At 39.9% G+C, this 19,214-nt stretch overlaps 1 protein-coding gene and 1 long non-coding RNA gene across 2 annotated transcripts in view; one reads left to right on the top strand and one right to left on the bottom strand.

Annotated features, from left to right (window-relative positions):
• Positions 1-6,878: 6,878 nt before the first annotated feature.
• The window catches only part of LEKR1 (leucine, glutamate and lysine rich 1), a 57,156-nt gene continuing 44,820 nt past the window's right edge, over positions 6,879-19,214 (bottom strand). The window contains exons 9-15 of the mRNA XM_065674707.1: positions 18,249-18,326; positions 17,791-17,994; positions 15,876-15,969; positions 14,720-14,860; positions 10,501-10,653; positions 9,519-9,818; positions 6,879-7,537 (exon numbers count right to left, since the gene is read on the bottom strand). Of these exons, the coding sequence (XP_065530779.1) occupies positions 7,130-7,537; positions 9,519-9,818; positions 10,501-10,653; positions 14,720-14,860; positions 15,876-15,969; positions 17,791-17,994; positions 18,249-18,326 (1,378 nt within the window). The 3' untranslated portion in view covers positions 6,879-7,129. The remainder of the gene's footprint in view (positions 7,538-9,518; positions 9,819-10,500; positions 10,654-14,719; positions 14,861-15,875; positions 15,970-17,790; positions 17,995-18,248; positions 18,327-19,214) is intronic.
• On the top strand, positions 7,275-8,704 carry LOC136012012 (uncharacterized). The gene is made up of 2 exons (XR_010611547.1): positions 7,275-7,881; positions 8,288-8,704. It is a non-coding gene; the product is annotated as an uncharacterized LOC136012012 (long non-coding RNA).

The following is a 19,214-nucleotide window of genomic DNA, read 5'->3' on the forward strand; positions in this document are numbered from 1 at the left end:
TTTATTCATGACCTGTGGACATGGGATTATGCTGACATTTCAAAAGCAGCAAGATGGTTGTGTAGGGAAAACAAAGATGCTCAGAGGCCTGGAGCACCTCTTCTATGAAGACAGGCTGACACAGCTGTGCTTTCTCAGCCTGGGAAGAGAAGACTCCGGGGAGACCTTAGAGCAGCCTTCCAATACCTAAAAGGGCTGACAAGAAAGCTGAAGAGGGGCTTTTTACAGGAGCCTGTAGGGACAGGACAAGGGGGAATGGCTTTAACCTGCCAAAGGGGAGATTTATACTAGGTATTAGGAATTCTTCCCTGTGAGGGTGGTGAGGCACCGGCACAAGTCACCCAGAAGAACACTGCCCCATCCCTGGCAGTGTTCAAGGCCAGGCTGAACAGGTCTTTGAACAACCTGGTCTAGTGGAAGGCATCCCTGTCCATGCGAGGGGGCTGGAACTGGATTGTCTTTAAAGTCCATTCCAGGCCAAACCATTATAAGATTCTATGACAACAAACCACTTTTTTTCCTCTCTCTTTGCTGTATTCCAGAGCTGCCCTGCACACAGACCAGTACTGCACTGCAAAATGTCACTTGCTACAGCCTGCAGTATGACAAGCACGTGAATATACAGCAGCTCCATGGTGTGATGGGCCAGCAGTGTAAGAAAGACCTGCAATTTACAGTCTATGCTGAGGGTGGTCATGTACAACCCCACAGTAAAAAGGCAAAGACACAGGGCAATCCACACCCTGGTAACATCCAAGTCTCATAAATGACATAAGTTTACAAGATGCTCCTTCCAAGCCCTTCTCCACTTCTAATGGACACCTGAGCCTTTATTCCAGCTTAGCCCTGACTCCCTGCCCTAGCTCCCATCTGTCCTTCAATTCTGCTTTGAATCCTCCAGCCCTTGTGCCAAGCCCCAAGAAGTTTGCTGCTCCAGAGCAAACCCTTGTGTCCCTGCAGAATGCTGCCAGGTATCAAAGGCAGTAAAGGCTTCCCTGCCACAGAAATTCATAGCCATGACTCACTTCTTGGACACAGCAATTTACATCAAGAAGCTCTTTGAAGTATTCTTCAGAGAGATGTGAACTGCTGTTGTACCAGACAAAGCACTGAAGCCTCCTTCAGAGCACAAGAGCTGTGGAGCACACAAAAAGGGCTGTCCCCCAGAAGGTGCAGGGATATGATGTAACACACATTGTAAACACTTTTTATCTTCATATTTTTTTAAAGCAAAATTTTTTAAAAGTTCTAAATACGCTTTTCTGGACTTCTCCATGGGAAGCACGCTGTGAAGGACTGTCCATTTAAACTGGTGTAAAGCAAATCGTAACAGGCTGCTGGGAGTGACATTAGCCAGTTAACCTCAGGGTAACACTGGTTTTTGCCAGCGACTGATGCTGGAACTCTACTTGGTTTTGCCACACTGTTACAACGCAACAGGATCCACTAAGGTAGAACAGAAGGTGCTGCTTTGGGAAGCTGCTCAGTGACTGTCCTTGGGTTTACTGGGAAGAAACACAGTCACATCCTGGCACTGACCTTAATTCACCACACATTCATGGCTCCAGATGGAAAACTGCAAGGAGGGAACGTTCGTTGCGCAGTGGTTTGGAGGATGGAGGGTATCTCTGGAGAGACAAGCAAAAATAATCTGCAGGAACTGGCCAAGCTTGCCTGGAAGATTGTTTTCATTATCTGGGAACAGTCACAGCGCAATGCCAGATGCTCGTAGTTTCCATCACACAAATTGTATTTCCGGTGTTAAAATCTCTTCAGCATTAATCTTTTGCAGTACCCTTTTAATTATCCTATCAAAATTAATTTGTACTTTGCTTCAAGGATGACAAACCCCCACATAAGTGCTAAGCAAATTTGGCTATATTGTTTCACACCATTACAGCTGTGTACGGTGTTTACTCTTTCTTCAGTAGAATACACTTAACCACCTATAGCAATTAAACACAAAATTCAAACATCACATTTTCATCATGTAAATAAGTCCCCATTTTAAATAACTAAAAATAAAGATGTGTGGGTTTTGTCTGAGAAAGGAAATTTCGCCAATGCCTTCTGTTCTTTCTTTTGTATTAAAAAAGCACAGTGCTTCTGCAGCATACTGCAAGCTCTAAAGGAAACTAGTTATAAAACACTGGGAGCCAAATCAAGACTTTAGAGCAAATAATATCTTGCAGCATAACTGTTTCTTTGAATGACAAGAAGTTCTCTCTTTTTTCTTTTCCTGATTAATACATTTTAATAGTATGTGGCACTGGGTCTGGCTCCAGTTTCTATTTTCATATACTTTTAATGCTGCTAAGATACTAAGACACATTTTTCCGAAGTCTAATTTCTTCCCTTGTGGAAAAACTCCATATGCAAGCCACAGGCTGGGATCCCAGATCATACACACCAACTCAGTTAAAGATGCGTTTATAATTTTTAATACATGAGGCACATCACTGCTTTAGTTTGTAATATCCTATTAGGAATGTAAGTTTGACACATATGGCAAGCACTTATATCTATGATACAGATGGCAAGCATTTTGATACATATGGCAAGCAATAAGTTAATCTCCTGTCAAAGGAGCAGCAAGACAACTCCATGTCACCAGACAAGGATTTGACCCTTTCTGTACTAATGTCTGTGGAAAACCCAGAAATTGTATGCAGCTTTCAGTGGAAAAGCAGAGACCCATAATGTAGCATAGACCAACTGCTTTAAATTCGATTCCTGCTTCAGTGGGACAGGCAGCATGCCTGGGGAAAGCCCATGCTCTCCCACCCGAGCACCCCACAGGCTGGATACACACCATTTCTTGTCCAGAGCCATTGATTTGCACCTGGGACATGTGCTTGAAATTACATACCTGGCATGTACTGTAGACTCTGATTCTCATTGACTCCAGTTAGGTTCAGCTTTCCCAGGGCAGCCCATGGAGTCTATGGGCCAGGTGCTTCTAGCGCAGTCCAAGATCTCAGCTTCCCACTCTGCTATGGGTCCTCATCTCCTGAGAGTCCAAGCTATGCACAGGTACTTCATCAGTCTTTCCTGTTGGTTTCTGTTCCACTTTCACAGTGAACCAGAAAGTTCTTGTTGAGATGAAGCCAAGGAACAGCTCTGAGAACTGATGGTGCCAAGGACTGTCCCAGGAGAGGTCCTGTCCTACTGTCCTTGTCCCAGTCTCCTTTTCCCATCCACAAACCCACCAGTGTAATGGCAGCCTGCACCATTTCTGCTTCCTCCAAATAATGCTGTGCTCAGCTATGGTGTGTAGACTCTCTCCAGTTAATAGTATGATGCTGAATGTTTGAAACTGCTCTGGAAATGAAGACTGGTGGATAAAAATAAATGGATAAATTTGGTTTGGATGTTTGTTTGGATGCAAACAGGCAGAGCCTGTTAGTGGGATTAATACTTTATGGAAAGGTTTAGGACTGTACAAGCTACTACTCTTGATCAGGCAAAATATCAGCTCTGTCAAGGAAGAAACAGAAACCTTTGCATCAGGCAAGAACAAGACAACCCATTGCCATGAGATGTTTTCTTGTAACCTTGAGAGGCAAGAGGATGGCTTGCTGCCATCCTGCCTCTGCAGGATGTGGGGTGCAGATGCCAGCCACCCTGCACCCCACAGAGGCAGATTTGTTTCCAGCTTGGAGATATTTTTAAGTATTCCCTTGTGCCATGAGTCCTAGAGTGCAAGGTCCAGCATACAAAAAAAAAAAAAAAACATTCATAAATGACACTAACCTGCAAGATGTATTGCCTCCAGGAAGTTTTATTTCCTGAATATGTGGGGATATAATTAGGTGTCTTCGTGGTATTTTTTGCTGTTGTGTTTCATCCCATTACAAGAAATACTCTCTAAACTTTCCTGGACTATGTGAAATTAATTTGGTTTTAAAAGCTGGTAAAGTTTCCTGACATTTATATATTTTGTTTATTGCTTAGCAGCAGGAATTCTGGGTTACTGTGAGGGAGGGGAAGTAAGGCAAATATTTGTTCCTGACTTAGTCTGGTTCCATGATTTATACACTCCTTCATGCTAGAAACATTATTTCGGTGACTGCTCTCATTATTTTATGTGTTGCTCCTCACTTCGTAACTTCTGACCACAGAGTCATCCTTTGCTATTGTGCTGTTACAGGACATAAACACTGAAGCAGTTGCAGGAGCCCAGATTTGAAGTCTGACCTGTTTGCTCAGCCACAGCAGTACAAGCGAAGGAGCAGCTGGGATACCCTGTAGCTTTTCACACCCATGCTATGGCTTTGTTGTAAGCACAGAGACATTACTGCAACCTGGTGAGCTCAGCCAGCAAAACAGTCCACAGGTAAAGGACCCACCTTTTCTTTGACAGAAATATTCCAGTATTAAACGCCACACTACGATATCTGCTACCTCAGGGCTCACTGTGACTCCTGGTCCATAGCTGCAGAAGGGCATAACATTATGTAACAGCAGTTAGTGGATTTATATAACTTCTCTTGTAAGGCTGGAAAATGCAACCAATGTTCATCTAAAAATGTTATGAAAAATCTACATCATAGAGCTCTGGAGCTCATAATTTTAAGAACTACCTCAATGAAAATCTGTTACTTCAGCACAGGAAGGCTGTGTGTGGACAGTGGAATAACAATTTTCAAGCTTGAAGACACCAGCATCTTTTCTAAACAAGAATCAGCATCACCACTGACCAGAGCAGGGCACCATCCAGCCATACTCCAAACAGACCTTTGGGAGTGCTTCCCATCACCTTTTTCTGTGTTTGTGGGATTGCTGAAAAAATGAATTTCCTGAGGCTTGTGTTTCAGTGGTATTGTTTTCACATCTTTTAACATTCCAAATTTTCATCGTCCTTAAGAAAAATACAAGTATCTGAGCAAAGCCAGCAGGTCCTCTAGACAGCTTCCACTGCTGGCCAGGTATCTTGGTTTGGCTTAAGACTCACTGTTGCCACTGGCCAATTGAGTGTAACTCTGTTTTAGTAAATTGGGCAAGCCTCCACTGAGGATACCCATGGAGGATACAGCCCATCGGCACGTGCTCCAGTTAGAAGACACAGACGGCCTGTTCTGCAACAGAGAAGGCAAGCAGGCCTCATTTACAACAGCCACCAGGATCCTGCTGAATGAAGAAAGCCAAATTGTCAGACTCTGACCTCCACCAGTCTGAGTCTACACTCTCCTGGGGACTGTATTTATGTTTGATTCTAACATGCTCCAATCAACTGGTTCTTGCTACCAGTGTCTTCTGAGATCTGTTCAAGTCCATTCAATCTGCCAGGTCCCTGCAGAGTACATACCCCATCCCTGTGCAGCAGCAGCTACCAGAACAACTTTTATAATACTAATTTTTTGTTGCTTTGGAATTTCTGAATAGAGGATGATTTCAGTGGATGCTGCCTCTGAAATCAGGTAAGGCTGACTGATGACTTCAGTGGGAACAGAAGCTGACTAGGATAGAGCATGTTTTTAAATCAAGCTCCAGAGGGTAAACCTGAAATTGTTGTTTCTTCCACTTATTTTACTGAATAAAATGTATTCCCTGTCATGTCATTAGATTTACCAAAGCTTTTCTAATTTTCTCCAGCATTGAAGATGTGGCCTACTGCTGTCATTTTGTCACATATAGGACTATCTCATCACTCAGAAATAACAAGAAGGTCAAGATTCACGATGCGATTCTAAACATATCTGGGTTTACAAGTGCCCTGTGAAGAAGCAACTCCACAACTCCAAGGGAAGAGCAAGCCCAGTCCCCACACCCAAACAGGAGCAGGCAATTTCAGTTCTCCAACTGCTCATATGCACACTCTGAGAGTCTCCAAAAAGTTCCCCTCTAACTTACCTTCCACAAAGTTTCTGTCCAAGTCAGAGCTGATGGTCTCAGAAGATCAATGGTGGTCTTTCAAGAGAGCAGGGGCACCAGCATCTCTGTGCCTAGGGCTCCCACCCCTGCACCGCTGCCATGTGTCAAGGAGCTCAGCCCCAGCTCCTTCCTCCTGCCTGAGCTGGGTCTAATGTGGTAAGTGTACCTCTGCCCAAGAGACTTGCCAGGCTGATCAGGGCCTGCTTCATCACCTCTCCTTGTCCAATCATTGCTGGGCTGTTGCCAAATCTGGTTACTATCACCAAGCTGGCCCTGTTTGGGCTTATCTGACCAAAACACTTGAGTATCTGGTAACACAGTAAGTGAAATCTCAGACTGACTGCATCACCCCTCGCTGCTTCACTCAGTCCACTCTATGCTCCACACTGTCAAACTGCTCCAATAGCAGAGCTGCCTTGTTCAAAAAGCAGCTACTTCTGCAACCTCTGCACACTAACAAAGATGACCAAACCTTGTCTGGGCTCCAGAACAAACCGTGGTTTCATGTATCAAGGAGCAAAAGATACTGATCCTCCTGTCTAACAGTTTTACAGAGAACTCCAGCCTGTCTACTTTGAAGCTAAAAGTTATGCTTAACATAAAGACACTTTTCTGATTAAAGAGGCGAACATCTTTTGGATGAAACTTGTTAAGTCTTCCACTCTTTGTTAACTAGCACAGCTTGAAGACTTGCACATGTCTCTCCCAATGACTAGTCTACTCAGCATGTGGATTTGCCAGATTTTCAGACTGAATGATACATACTCCACAACTAGCAAGTTTCACTGACCTAAGCATAATTATTTGCAAATATAACACTATTCAATTAAATAATTGCAAAAATCTGATTCTAACCAAACAAATCACATTTTTACACCAGAAACAAGCAGTTAAGTTAAACAGGAGAACACACAAAATAGGAAAATTCTAACAAAGTGGTTTGGGAAAACAGGAATTTAAATTGACCATTAATTTAACTATACCTATTGAAGATGTGTTGCTTTTGGAAAAACAGTATTTTTTCTTTCTTATTTTCCTCATCTTGAAGTGTAGGTAGCATTTAATTACTTTGATATGTGATGGACAAAGAAACATTACTGCAAGAAAAATATATAAAAAATTAACTTAATTTTAACTTGTAGAAATGCATGAATTGCATCGGCTAAGAGCTGACCCTGGGGTCCATAAATAAATGGACATTCGATGCACTGGAATGGTTTCCTATGCGCTACGCATGTGTATGTAGCTGTCAGAGCTAGCTCAGTTGTCGTCTTATAACTGCAGAGATCCTGCTCCTGGGCTCGCTGAGCGAAGCTGCCCTTCCTCTTGGACGATGTTGTGGGGTTAGAGCTGGCAAGCACACACTGCCGCTGCTGTTACGCTTACCAGAGGTGGGTGCCTTCGCAGCTCTTGAAAAACCAAACTGTCCAGAGAGATTGATTTCCTTCCCAGTGCTGAGGCTAGAGCGGCTTTTCTGTCCATAATCAGTGAGTAGGGCAGCAGAGGAGGTTAGGCTGCCCTGAGCCAGGGAACACGGCGATAACGGGAAATTTCCACTGAGTTTTTTTAGTTCCAGTACTTGTTCCCTGGCTTGAGTCAAAGCTGCAGTCAGCTCATAGCGTTCCTCACACTCTCTGCGCACCGTTTCCTGGAGAAGAGTGTTCTGCAAACAGAAACAAACACTGGCTTTACAAAATGCCATTAGTCAAAAGCTGGGCCTATTCATCTCCTTGGGCTTAAGACAAGGGTGGCTGGAGGGTAACGATGCACACAAATCCTTCAACGCTTCCCCATATTTCGGTTTCTCTGAAAGTCACTCAAAGGACATACATCAGCATTTACACACCCTTCATTCCCTCAGGAGACAGTGGAAAATATGAGGCAAGTTATCAGAAGTTACTTCTGATATCCTGCCCGTCCTCCAGCAAGGGGGAAACTGGGAATTCTGCTCTTGGAAAGGAAAAAGCAACAGACAGAGGTCAAGCGTTACTGCGCCACTTTGCTATGGTAAGATGTCCGAGAAGTTATCCTCCTCTGTAGTTTAAATACTTGTGCACCCATTTTTGTGATGCCACTCTTTATTGATTATTATTTCTCATATAATTGGGATGAATGATTTTTAGTCCAGTAGTTTTCACAAACTGTAGACTTTGATTGCCAATACCTAAATGGTAAGTGACTGGTACTGGGCCTTAAGCAGACAATTCAAACTGTTGCAGTATTACAGAAGTCCACAAATTTGTATATTGTGTGGATCTTATTTGTGATGTTAATTTTCCTGAAAAATTAATTTTCCAGCTGAAAAAAAGCAAACAAAGCACAAGGGACAACATCACTAAATTGAGTCATAAAACTCAGAACTACTGAAAGTACTAACACAAAGAGAAAATAAACACTTTTCTGTTCTTCTAAGCAAGCAATTGTTGCTGACACCAGGAGGTTCATGAGAATGAAAGGGAAACAACCACCAAGGCAGTCTCCAGCAGAGAGTGATGATCAAGTCATACAGAGAACACCCTCAGTCATGAGAGAACACCCTCATTGCATGGACACAAACTTTTCTATCTAAACCTCTTCAGTGCTAAGAGGATGAAATGGATGCATAATGAAGATAAGCAGAGCCAGGGAATCTCATGATGAAGGATAACAGTGTGTTCCTTACACTGCTGAAATTCCTGACCAACAGCTGAAGAGCACGTGCCTTTCCAAGAGCCTTTTCCATAGGTACAGGACAGAATGTACCTACATTCACTCTGTATCACTGTAATATCACTAACAGTGTTTCTGAAACTTTTTCAAGGAATAAATAAAAATCAACCCAAGCCCTAAATTAATTTTGAAGAGTTTTATTTTCACTGTTTACTTTTTTCTTTTTTTTTTTCTGCCACTTACTTTGGACATTCCAGTCTAATCTTATCTACAGTCCCTGACTTCACTGTTTTCACATTTCTCATAGAGCAGCGCAGCTCTCTGCTTCCTTCCCATTATATTACAGACATTCAGCAAATGATTGTGGTAAGAATAGCCATCAGTCAAACTTCTCTTCACTTTTGATTCTTTTTCATGCATTCCTGTGTAAGAGAAAGTGTCTTTACTGGTGGGAGGTGGAATAAGTCCTTATCAGCATGCAGGATGCACATACATACTCCCACATTAGACAATTCAGTCTCTGCCCCAGATGCCATTCAGAACTGTGTTGATCATATGAAGGTTTTTCTTACAAATGATTTCCAAAATAAGCAGGATTACTGGGAAGAAAGCTGCTGTTTCCTTCCAAGAATGAAAAATGTCCATGTCTTTTACTTTAAAAACATGAAGAACACTTTATTGTTGACTCATGTTTATGTAGCATGATGTGAGGCTAAAGATTAAGAAATAAATGTCTTGCAGGACCTGAGAAATATATATATATATTTTTTTTTAAATAAACCACTACATTTAATTCAGTAGGCACTTAAAATTTCACATATATTGTGATAAATTATATTTATGAAATTATGATGGACTTGTCTTATAAATAGTTTAACTTCAACGATTTTTAAATCAGCACATTAACAGGGTCTGAAATATAGATACTTTGAATGATTTTAGAAATCACATGTCTAAGTAAAAACAGCAAAGCATTTCCTCAGTCATGCTCCTACCTCTTCTTGAACTTGACTCAGATTGTGAATCAGCTGTGTCCTCTCCTGAGTTAATTTTTCCAGTTCACCTGACTTGTGTTTTATTTCTTTTCTCAGACTACCCAGAAATGATTCATTATTGTTCTTTTCCATCGACAGCTGAAATTCAAGTTCAGTAATTAGTCTTTTAAGGCTCTCAATTTCTTTTTCCTTCTCTTCATCTTTCTCTGCAAGTTTGATCTGGGCATCTTGTAGCTTCTTTTCAAGAATTTCTGTCTCCATCCTTAAGCTGTTGGTAGCATTGGATATTAAACCTGGAATCTGCATTAGATTAAACAAAAATTACATTCAGGGGATAACTTTCAATATGTCGAATTAAGTGTCAGACAAATGTTGATCTCAGGGGATAAAAAAACCCCAGAAATGCAAACATACATGTCCTCAGAGACAAAAACAAAAATTGCTTTGAATTTACATAATACCATCAAAGGATATCAAAGAATCAAATGAATCAAAACTCACTCAGATCAGAGAGATTAAGTAGTATGTCCAAAATCAAACAGAGAAATAGAGGTAAAAGCAGGAAAACTTCATTTCTTTACTGCAAGTATTTCTTCAGGGTTTTAAAATCACAGTCAAATATTTGTAAAGTGAACTACGCCAAACCGTTACTTTCAGCTCCACAAAACACTATGTAACACATTTTAAATAACAATATATTTCATCAAATTTCTTTGATTTTATTTTTCCACAGTTTTCAAGAAATTGTTTGAAACTAAGGTTATAGGTAAAATTTTCAATTTCTATATGCAACTTAAACCCCCCCCCCCAAAAAAAAAAAAAAAAAAAAACCCAAAGAAACATATGCCATGTACAAAGGCTTGGAAAAAATCTTGTTTCATCTAGAAAAAGGACTAAAGAAGGTTTTATTACTTCACATCTAATTTTTTCAATTGTTTATATTATCTACTGCCACAGAACTTTTCTCATGAGTGTTACACACCTTCTTCTGGAGCTCTTCATGATCTCTCTGATATTTTGTGATTAGTTCTTGCTGCTTTTGTCTCTCAATGTCTAGTTCCACTCTTGCTTCTTCCTTGACTTTAAGAATTGCTTCTTTGTGCTGTGCTTCACCTTTAGCCAGATCAATTTCCATCTAGGCAAGAAGTGGTTTTTAACAATTTGTAACAGCTCATCTTGTAGCAACTATCCACACTGCTGTAAATAAAGTGATGTGAAATTTGGCAGACTTTAGATTTTGGGCACTGAAGAAACACATTAAACGACTGCAACATTGGAGCCTGGTGAGGGAAAGCTCCTACTTCCCACTGGCTCACAGCTGCATGGATGGCTCCTGCTTTACAGAGCACCAGGGCTGAGTCACAGCCAGCAGCCCCAGAAGATGTCTCACAAGCCCCATGGTGTCTCAAGTGGTACTAGATGCCTAAATTTAGGCAGCTGAACTTCACGTTAAATCACTATGAAAATGCCACATTACAAAATTGTTAGCTGGTTCTTAACATACAAGATTATTTTGCTGGATGCACTCCCTCTGGAGGTAAAACTCAGCTCATTATTTTCAAATGCAGCACAATGATACATTTCACAGTATCTAACATCCACTGTGCTAAAAATTGGTCATGAAATGTCAAGACCCATTCCCAAACAGTCGGTCTTTAAACAAGCTTAATATTGAAGATGATAACTCTTCCTTATAAAATAATTTTTTATTCTTGCTTTACCATTCAGCCTCCCAGGGACCACACTCAGATGATACATACTCCACATGTACCACCTTGCACTTTAGAGGAGCAGTGCACATCTAAAAAGCATTAGCTAGTACCATGTTCCTATTTTATAACATGTCCCACTTCTAAAACCACTGTAAATACCAGAAATCTAAGGGAAGGAGCATGCTGAGGGATCCCATGGATGATATAGCAGGATGCCTGCCTCTCCGAACATCGCCAACGGCACATGCAGCCGCTGTGCTAGCCCAGTCGCCAAGCCAGGGTTCCAGGAGCAGCAAGGCTCCACAGCACAAGGTCAGCAACAAGCAGCTCCACCTAGGGTCCAGACAGCACCATACTGATGGTATGGTATGTGGGATAAGCTCTGGACCAAAAAGTCAAGAAATAAATGTGAAAGAGTTGCAAATTCTGGGCAAAATCACAGAATTAAATATCCCAGTCCTTAAAGTATCTCACACATTTAATATTATAAATGCAAATTTGAAAATTCAGCCATAATTTCCTGAAAATAAAAGCCGAGATTCTGAAGTAAATACTGAAGGTTATATTTTGAAAAATATTTTTCCTAAATCACTATGTTAATATTTAATTTCTGCAGGCTGAATTCTAATGGACTTATTTGTAACACAAAAAAATATATGAAAGGCACATTAATGCACAACACTAGTCTAATTACTTAGATTTTTTAAAAGCAGAAAAGCCCAGAATAAGCTTAATTACAATTATCTAATTTCACACACTGATTATGAGCAAAAGCATAATAAATTCCCCAAACTCTTTTTTGAGAAAAGAGAAATTGGAAATATTTTAATTATTTTTTTATATAAAAATATACCCAAATTCTGGGCATGGAATAGGCACAAATCCCCCACTAAGGTTTAGCTTAAAATTAGTACATTTGTAAGATCCTAAAAGTATACTATTATTGTTATTGCTATTATTATTGTAGATATATTTTCTACATTATTAGATATGGAAGTTAGGATTCTAATTCTAGAAAACCTAATTTATTAACTCTACTTACTATTATAGAAACAGATCATATGTCGGAAGCTGCTTGATTAAAAAGACTAAAAAAATGAAGGCAGTATAAAAAAACCTGAGCTAATTTTGAAGATTATACAAGCATTTTTCACATTTAGCATTTGAACCTAATAAAGTTGGTAACCTTTAGGAGAAAAAATGGCAGTTGATCTTCAAAGAAAACATAATGCCCACTAATTGCTTTAAAATCACTTACATGCCCCTCATTCCTTAATATTAAAAAACATCCATAAAATGAATGTTTACATCAATATGAAAATCTTTTGTAAAAGAGATTTTGGTTGTTGTTGTTCCATTAAAACAGTTTAAGGTTTATGTGTATTTTAAATGGAAAACTGGAACACTTCATACTGATGCAATGGCAGGATGACCCAAGACAAAGATAACTGTCACTTTGTCACATTTCTAACTCTTTCGTCTGATGAGAACACATCTAGAGCACTTGCTGTTCAATGCATTTCAATGGCTGTAATAACAAAGTTGTAATTGCTCGCTCTTACTAGCAGCAGCCTTTACCTTGTTTTAATGTCAGGTTGAAACAATAGGTTGTGGTTATGCAAAGAGTATGACCTCATTCTAAAATTATATCTTGTGACAGAAAGGTTAAGGAGTTTTAAAAGAAGTGTAACTGATCTTAATTGCTAGTAGTCAAAAAAAATTTCCAGAGACTAAAAAAGCTTTCAGATGCTTATCACATACTTAACAAAAAAAGAAAAAGACAGCAATTTTAGTCATCAATTAGGTAAGGCTTAAATCAGAGAAGTGAGTTATTGTTCAACACTGCTTTCAATTTCTCCTTCACAGTTTGGTTTTTTTTTTTTTGGTTTGGTTTGGTTTTTTGTGGGGTTTTTTATTTATTTTTTGTGATTTTTTAAAAAATTTTCTTGTATTCAATTTGGGTTGGCTTTTTTTTTTTTTTTTTTTTTTTGGTGCTAGTGTGAAAAAATTGCAGATTAAAACACAGTTTACATGCTCACAGCTGTTCATGGCAAACCACTTTCCAAAGCCCACTGGAACAGACTGGCAGCTGGATGCTCCAAACCCATTTACAGTCTCCAGCTCAGAGTTTCACAGCATGACCAGACACTCCAAGAAAAAGCAACCTACCCTGGAGAGCAGATCCAGAGGTCCTTATTCCTGAGATCACTGTTTGGCAGCGGAGCTGCTCAAAGCCCAGTGTAAATGAGGAGCTGTAGCATTGCCACATTCTGACCAGCTGTTCAACTAAGAAACCTATCCAACTAGCACGTACAGTGGGCATATACATATAGTTTTTAAATCAGCTGAAAATATTTTTCCACAGAAGACCCCAAACCCAAGTACATAATAAAAGATGACTAACAAATTATGACCTAACATTGTAGAATGTAATAGTATCAGTTAAAGATGCGACTAGTGGTGGGAAACCTGTCTAAGAAGAAAACCTGTTAACAAGAGATCATGCTTGTGGAGCAGCACAGTGCAATGCATACAGCACCGGCATGGCCACAGAGAGGTGCCCTGAAGGCAGGCGTGCAGCTGAGGTGCGGCCTTATGCCTGAACTGCTTTCTCAACATTGCATCCTACATCCATGGATCAGGATCAGACCCAATCTCTATGGCACTTGTTACACCCTAATCAAGCCAGTTTCCCCTGAATCTGGGGAGTCATCCTGGCTGTATTTTAAGCCCACTTTGCATCTGTAGCCTTTACTTGATTTCTTTCTTTTCTTCATTCCATTAAATAAAGGAAAAATGGGCATTTATAAAGGAGCATGCACATATGGAAGGTGTATCATCCTCCCTCCCACCTTCCCCTTTCTCCTCACTGTGAAAGGAGCCGTTGTCCAATTACTGAAAGAGTCTAGGTGGGAAGGTGTATGAAAATGGCTTTGTAGTCTTTTGTGAGAGTCAATGGATAAAAGAGTAATACTGATCATACTGATCTGACTTGAAGGGAAGGCAAGTAAAAAACCTCAGCAGATTAGTCAGGAGTAGCCTATGTAGCAGAGATGTGACTGCCTCAAAGGAGCCAGTGATGCTAGAGGTTATCAGAAAGACTAGAAGCCTTGCATTCTAGCACTGGGACTTTCACTGTGAAATCCTTTAGCTCTTTGTCATGTGGGCCCCCAACTCAGGTGAATGAATGAGCCAAGTGCCATCTTTCTGCTACCACTTCCCCCTGCCCAATTTCCCAGTCTAACCATGCTCCTCCACCTACCCACTGCGCTCTTTAGCTTCCTCCCCATGCCCCCATCACAGCTGATAGCGCTACCTAACTTCTGCTGAGGCTCCCATGCTGTAATCAACCACACACCCACCAATCCAATACCCATCTACCTCAGAGTTGTTTGCTCAGCCTGTGAGCATGCAGAGCCTGCCAGATCAGGTAGAACAAGGTGCCTCTCAACCACTCGGCAGGGAGACTGCTTGGAAGGGCACACGTACCTCAAAACCCAGGTTGCACCTCTGTGCCCCTGGGCTGACAGCAACACTTGCTCCAGGTACTTCAGATTCCAAGCTAGATGAGATTGGGGCTGTCATTTTCCTCTCTGTACATGTGGGGACTTGTCGAGACACCAGTGGGAACTACAGGTTCATAGCAAAACAGCAACAAAGTTTTTGTTCACAGAGAACTTTGAAAGGGCAAAACTGTCATTTTACTGCTTCACTTGCCTATTGCCACGAATGATAGAATCATTTAAGGGATGGCATCAACACATATCCTGCATAGCAGCTGCCCTAAGTACCAGGCAGGGTTACACACACACCTCTTCCCTTCCTCATCAGCTGTATGGTTAACAACTCCATTGCCTTTTGCTATTTGACAGCTCCTGATAGCTCCACAATTACTGTGCTACCACAGCTTATTTGTTAAGCTCTGCTTTGGTTTGCAAATACATGTTTTCTAACGAAAGGACATTTTTGTTCATCTGTTTATTATTTATTTTATAAATTTGTTTTAAAAATAGCAATACTGCATTTCAGTTCACCTAAGATGCAAGAAGGAAGGCCCTGTGTTCTTTCCATCATGTCAACAATGCCAAACCTTGTTTTATTGGGAACCTTACTTCAGTATTAAATACATCCTTTCCTACACTTCTCTTCCAGGTGTGTCAGGAAACAAATCCAGACACCGATGTGATTCCCATGCACAACTGTGGTTCAGAATTTGTAACCCAGACTGCTCCACACACCTCCTCAGAGCTTCTGCAGGACAACAGCCCATGAGGCTGGGCTTTCCCTCTTGCACCCTCTCCTGCAGAGCACACAGGGAAAGGACAGAGCTGGAAGATCAGAGGGACTGCACTCTTAACACAGACACTTCACAAATACCCTGAAACCTGGGAATTTGCAGATCAGACCTCATCAGACCGGAACATCTGCCAAGTCTGTAAACATACATACTAAACATACTAAATACCTTTCACATTCAGTTCCAATCTATGTAGAAAGATCACCCATTAAAACCTCTTGTACAAAGAATACTATTGACATGCTTGCACTTGTGGAGACAGCTATTTGGCTTCCTGTACTCATTTGTGACAGCTGACTACAACTGGAAAAAAGAAAAAAGAAATCAAAACTGCACATCCAGTATTACCTTCTCCCTCCAGTTATCTTCATTCCGCATCTTCTGTCTTAATGCTACCTGCAGCTGCTCCATTCTGTTCTGATGAGAAATCAGCATTAACTCCCTAGAAACCACAAAAACTCATATGTAAATATGTGCTCTGCACAGATTGGTGGTATGCCATTTTCTTGCAATTAAGTCCTTTGTGGCAAAGGCTTGTCTTTTCCTCTTTGTTTAGTATTCTGTGCAATAAGCCCAGGAACCCTGCCTGGAGCCCAGAGGCACAGCAGTAATCACTACTTAGCATCTGCATAATGCCATCACATGCCTTATGAATTTTACACTTTATAGAAAATGCTATAGTTGATCTTTCTTACACACACACATATTTAAACCTCGAGTAGTTTTAGTATTTCTCAAGTCAAATTTTGAAGGACACTGAAAAACTGCTATGATATTCAGAACAGAAGATGTTGTATTTAACAAACCCAAACTATTACTATCATTAATTATAAAAAAGTGATAGGTTTTGAATGAAAACCACAAAGTGTTTTCTATTGTTAAGAGTTACATTTTGTTATGCTAGACTTGTAGAGCAAAAGCCCGTGAGAGTTTAAATTCTTGTAACTTAGACTATTAGCAATGTACTGACTGGAACAACTCATGTATCTGTGGTTTAAGTAGAAGGGAAATACTCTTAAATTAACATGTAATATCTTTTCATGCAGGTACTGAAGTACAGGGAATGTTCAAACTCTTTAAATATGAAAGTACCTTAATGCCTCTTGGTGTACACCCCTCTCAGAAAATGCTTATCTTCTCCAAAAGCCACTTCATTGTACACAAAACACATAATGTACTGCTATGTCTTAAGCAGGGACAGCACTTTCTCTTTTGCCAACAAAAGACAAGCTAATTTACCAGTAACTGAAAATTTAGTAGCAGGATACTTTCAAATGGTAAAAACAAGTCTGTGGTTATCAGACATAAAACTGGGTATAGAGATCACACTCAAAGCAATTAAAAAATATGGATTTAGGCTCCTAAGTGCAGATGTCTAAAACAAAGGCACTCAAACTAGACACTGTGCCAAGACAATCCTCAGAAGCTCACTGCTTTGTTTTCCACTTCTGAAAAGTAATTACAGGGACTAGATGATCTTTTGAGGTCCCTTCCAACCCTTGGGATTCTGTGATTCTGTGAAATGGCAGCTTCATTGATATCTGAGAACCTTCCAAATATTACTATACTGGTGGGAAGTCTGTACACTTACCAAATATTAGCCCATATCCAATAACCTGGGATATACTAATATTTACAGCATTGTTATGGTTTGCAACTTGCTAATAATGTAAGTTACAGTAATTTAAACTACCTGGGACTCTTGCTCTACAAGCCTTACGTAACAAATAGCAACTAGAACGACTGCAATAAAGGGGTGTTTTGATTAAGCTTAAGCTGAAGCCCTGGACCAAAAAGCAAGGCTTTCCCGTCCTTCACCTCCTCTTTTTTTTTTTTTTTTTTAATTTCTTTTTTTTTTTTCATTCAAGTTTTCTCTATACTGTAATAGTTTTAAAAAATCCTCCTAATGAATTCCAAAATTCCGTATTATTATGGATATGAGGTCAGGGCTGCCAAGGCTTTTAAAGATCAGGAGATGAGAGAGAGCAGAGGCAGGGCAGGACTGCCCAGAGCACACAGGCAAGGCACCACAAGACTGGGAGCAGCAGGTCCCTCCCAGCCTCCCTAGTGCCAGAGCCATCCTTCTCATTCTGCCGCTTCTCCTGCAGCCTGACCGGCATGAACCACTTCAGTACTTTACAGAACCTCTGTCCTTTTGGTAACCGTGAGAGAGGTTCAGGATCTGCCAGAGGAGGAATGCTCTATTTTTAACAGATTTCCAAAAAGAGTCCCAGATTACCCATGGTGACTCCAATCTGATTACCTTTCTTGTTTCAACATCGCTACCTCTTCCTCTGTTTGTCTAAGAAGAGCTTTAACGGCTTCCAGCTCACTTTCTAACCGACCAGTTCTTCTTTTCAGATCTTCTTCTTTCCTATCTTTCTCAGCCATTTCTTCCTGTAAATGTTTGCATACTTGTTGGCAAATTAGAAAAGATTCCTCCTTTTCCTTGAGCTCTTTTGTAAGCCTACAGATAAAATAATAAACTATCAGCATTGTAGTTACTATATTCTTATTTACAGACAGAAACTAAATACAGAAGTAATTTGAACCTGGAAAATAAAATATTAGACAAAAACCTATGTATTCTTTATGAAGCTAAATCTAGGGACTTGAACACAAAAATTGGGGAAAAAGTGTGTAAAAACTGCACTAAAATAATAAAAGTTTTGTTCTCACTGCTCAAAAACGTATGTTATGAAATATAATTTCAGCATTTACCTTGACTCAGAAATTCCATTTTCGTATTTAATTTTTTTCAGTTCATTTTGACAGACATCAAGTTCTGTTGATTTCACCCTAAAACATTAAAAAATATGCATTGTCTAAAGAAATGATAGTCTTTAGTCATGCAGCAACCTGAACATCATTTATTGATGTATGATATAACTTGCATTTTCTATTTCAGTTAAAAGGCAAACAAGAAACAAAAAGTTCTTTCAGTTCTAGCTAACATTTTTAAGGAATTGGAAGTTACACTTCCAAGATAATCTCAGCCTAACCTAGGATCACAGCAAGTTTAATGCTTCAAATAAGGAAGTGAGATCTTGCTTGAAACTCTTATCACCGTTGCTAGATATAAATAAAAATGAACAAACAACAAATGAGTAAGAGGGCTGGAAACTCTGAACATTCCTTGTCACTATGTCATCATTTCACCAATTAATAACCATGGTTAAGCTTCATATTTACATTTAAACAGATATATAATATGTTATTTTATTAAATTGTACCCATATTAAATTGAAATTTTAATATTACATTTGGAAACCCTTTACTGTTTATTTAACTGTGTTCATGAAATCTTTTTCTCATACTCAATATTTCTATTATCGTTAAAATACTTTGTTGCTAAGCATTCCAAATATTTGCAACTTCATTACGGTCAGACCCTCTGACCATAGGGACCAAAACCAGAAAGTACACATCATGAAAGAATGAATCCTTGTTTAAATTTCAGGAAGACACACAAAAAGACCGATGATAGCTGGTCTCAAGATTGGCAGTAGTAGCTCATTAGTCTTGAGTTTAATGTTTGAAACAATAATTTTTATTGTCAGTAGTGAATTATGAAGTCCTGCTGTTTCTGAATTATTTTCCATGCTACAAGCAAGCAACAAGGATTTGAAATACAGGAAAGCATGCAGTCCTGGGTCCTGCAACTTTTAGAGGTGACAACATGGTTCC

Source organism: Lathamus discolor, chromosome 3 (assembly GCF_037157495.1).
Source record: "Lathamus discolor isolate bLatDis1 chromosome 3, bLatDis1.hap1, whole genome shotgun sequence".
In the NCBI taxonomy this organism is placed as follows: domain Eukaryota; kingdom Metazoa; phylum Chordata; class Aves; order Psittaciformes; family Psittacidae; genus Lathamus; species Lathamus discolor.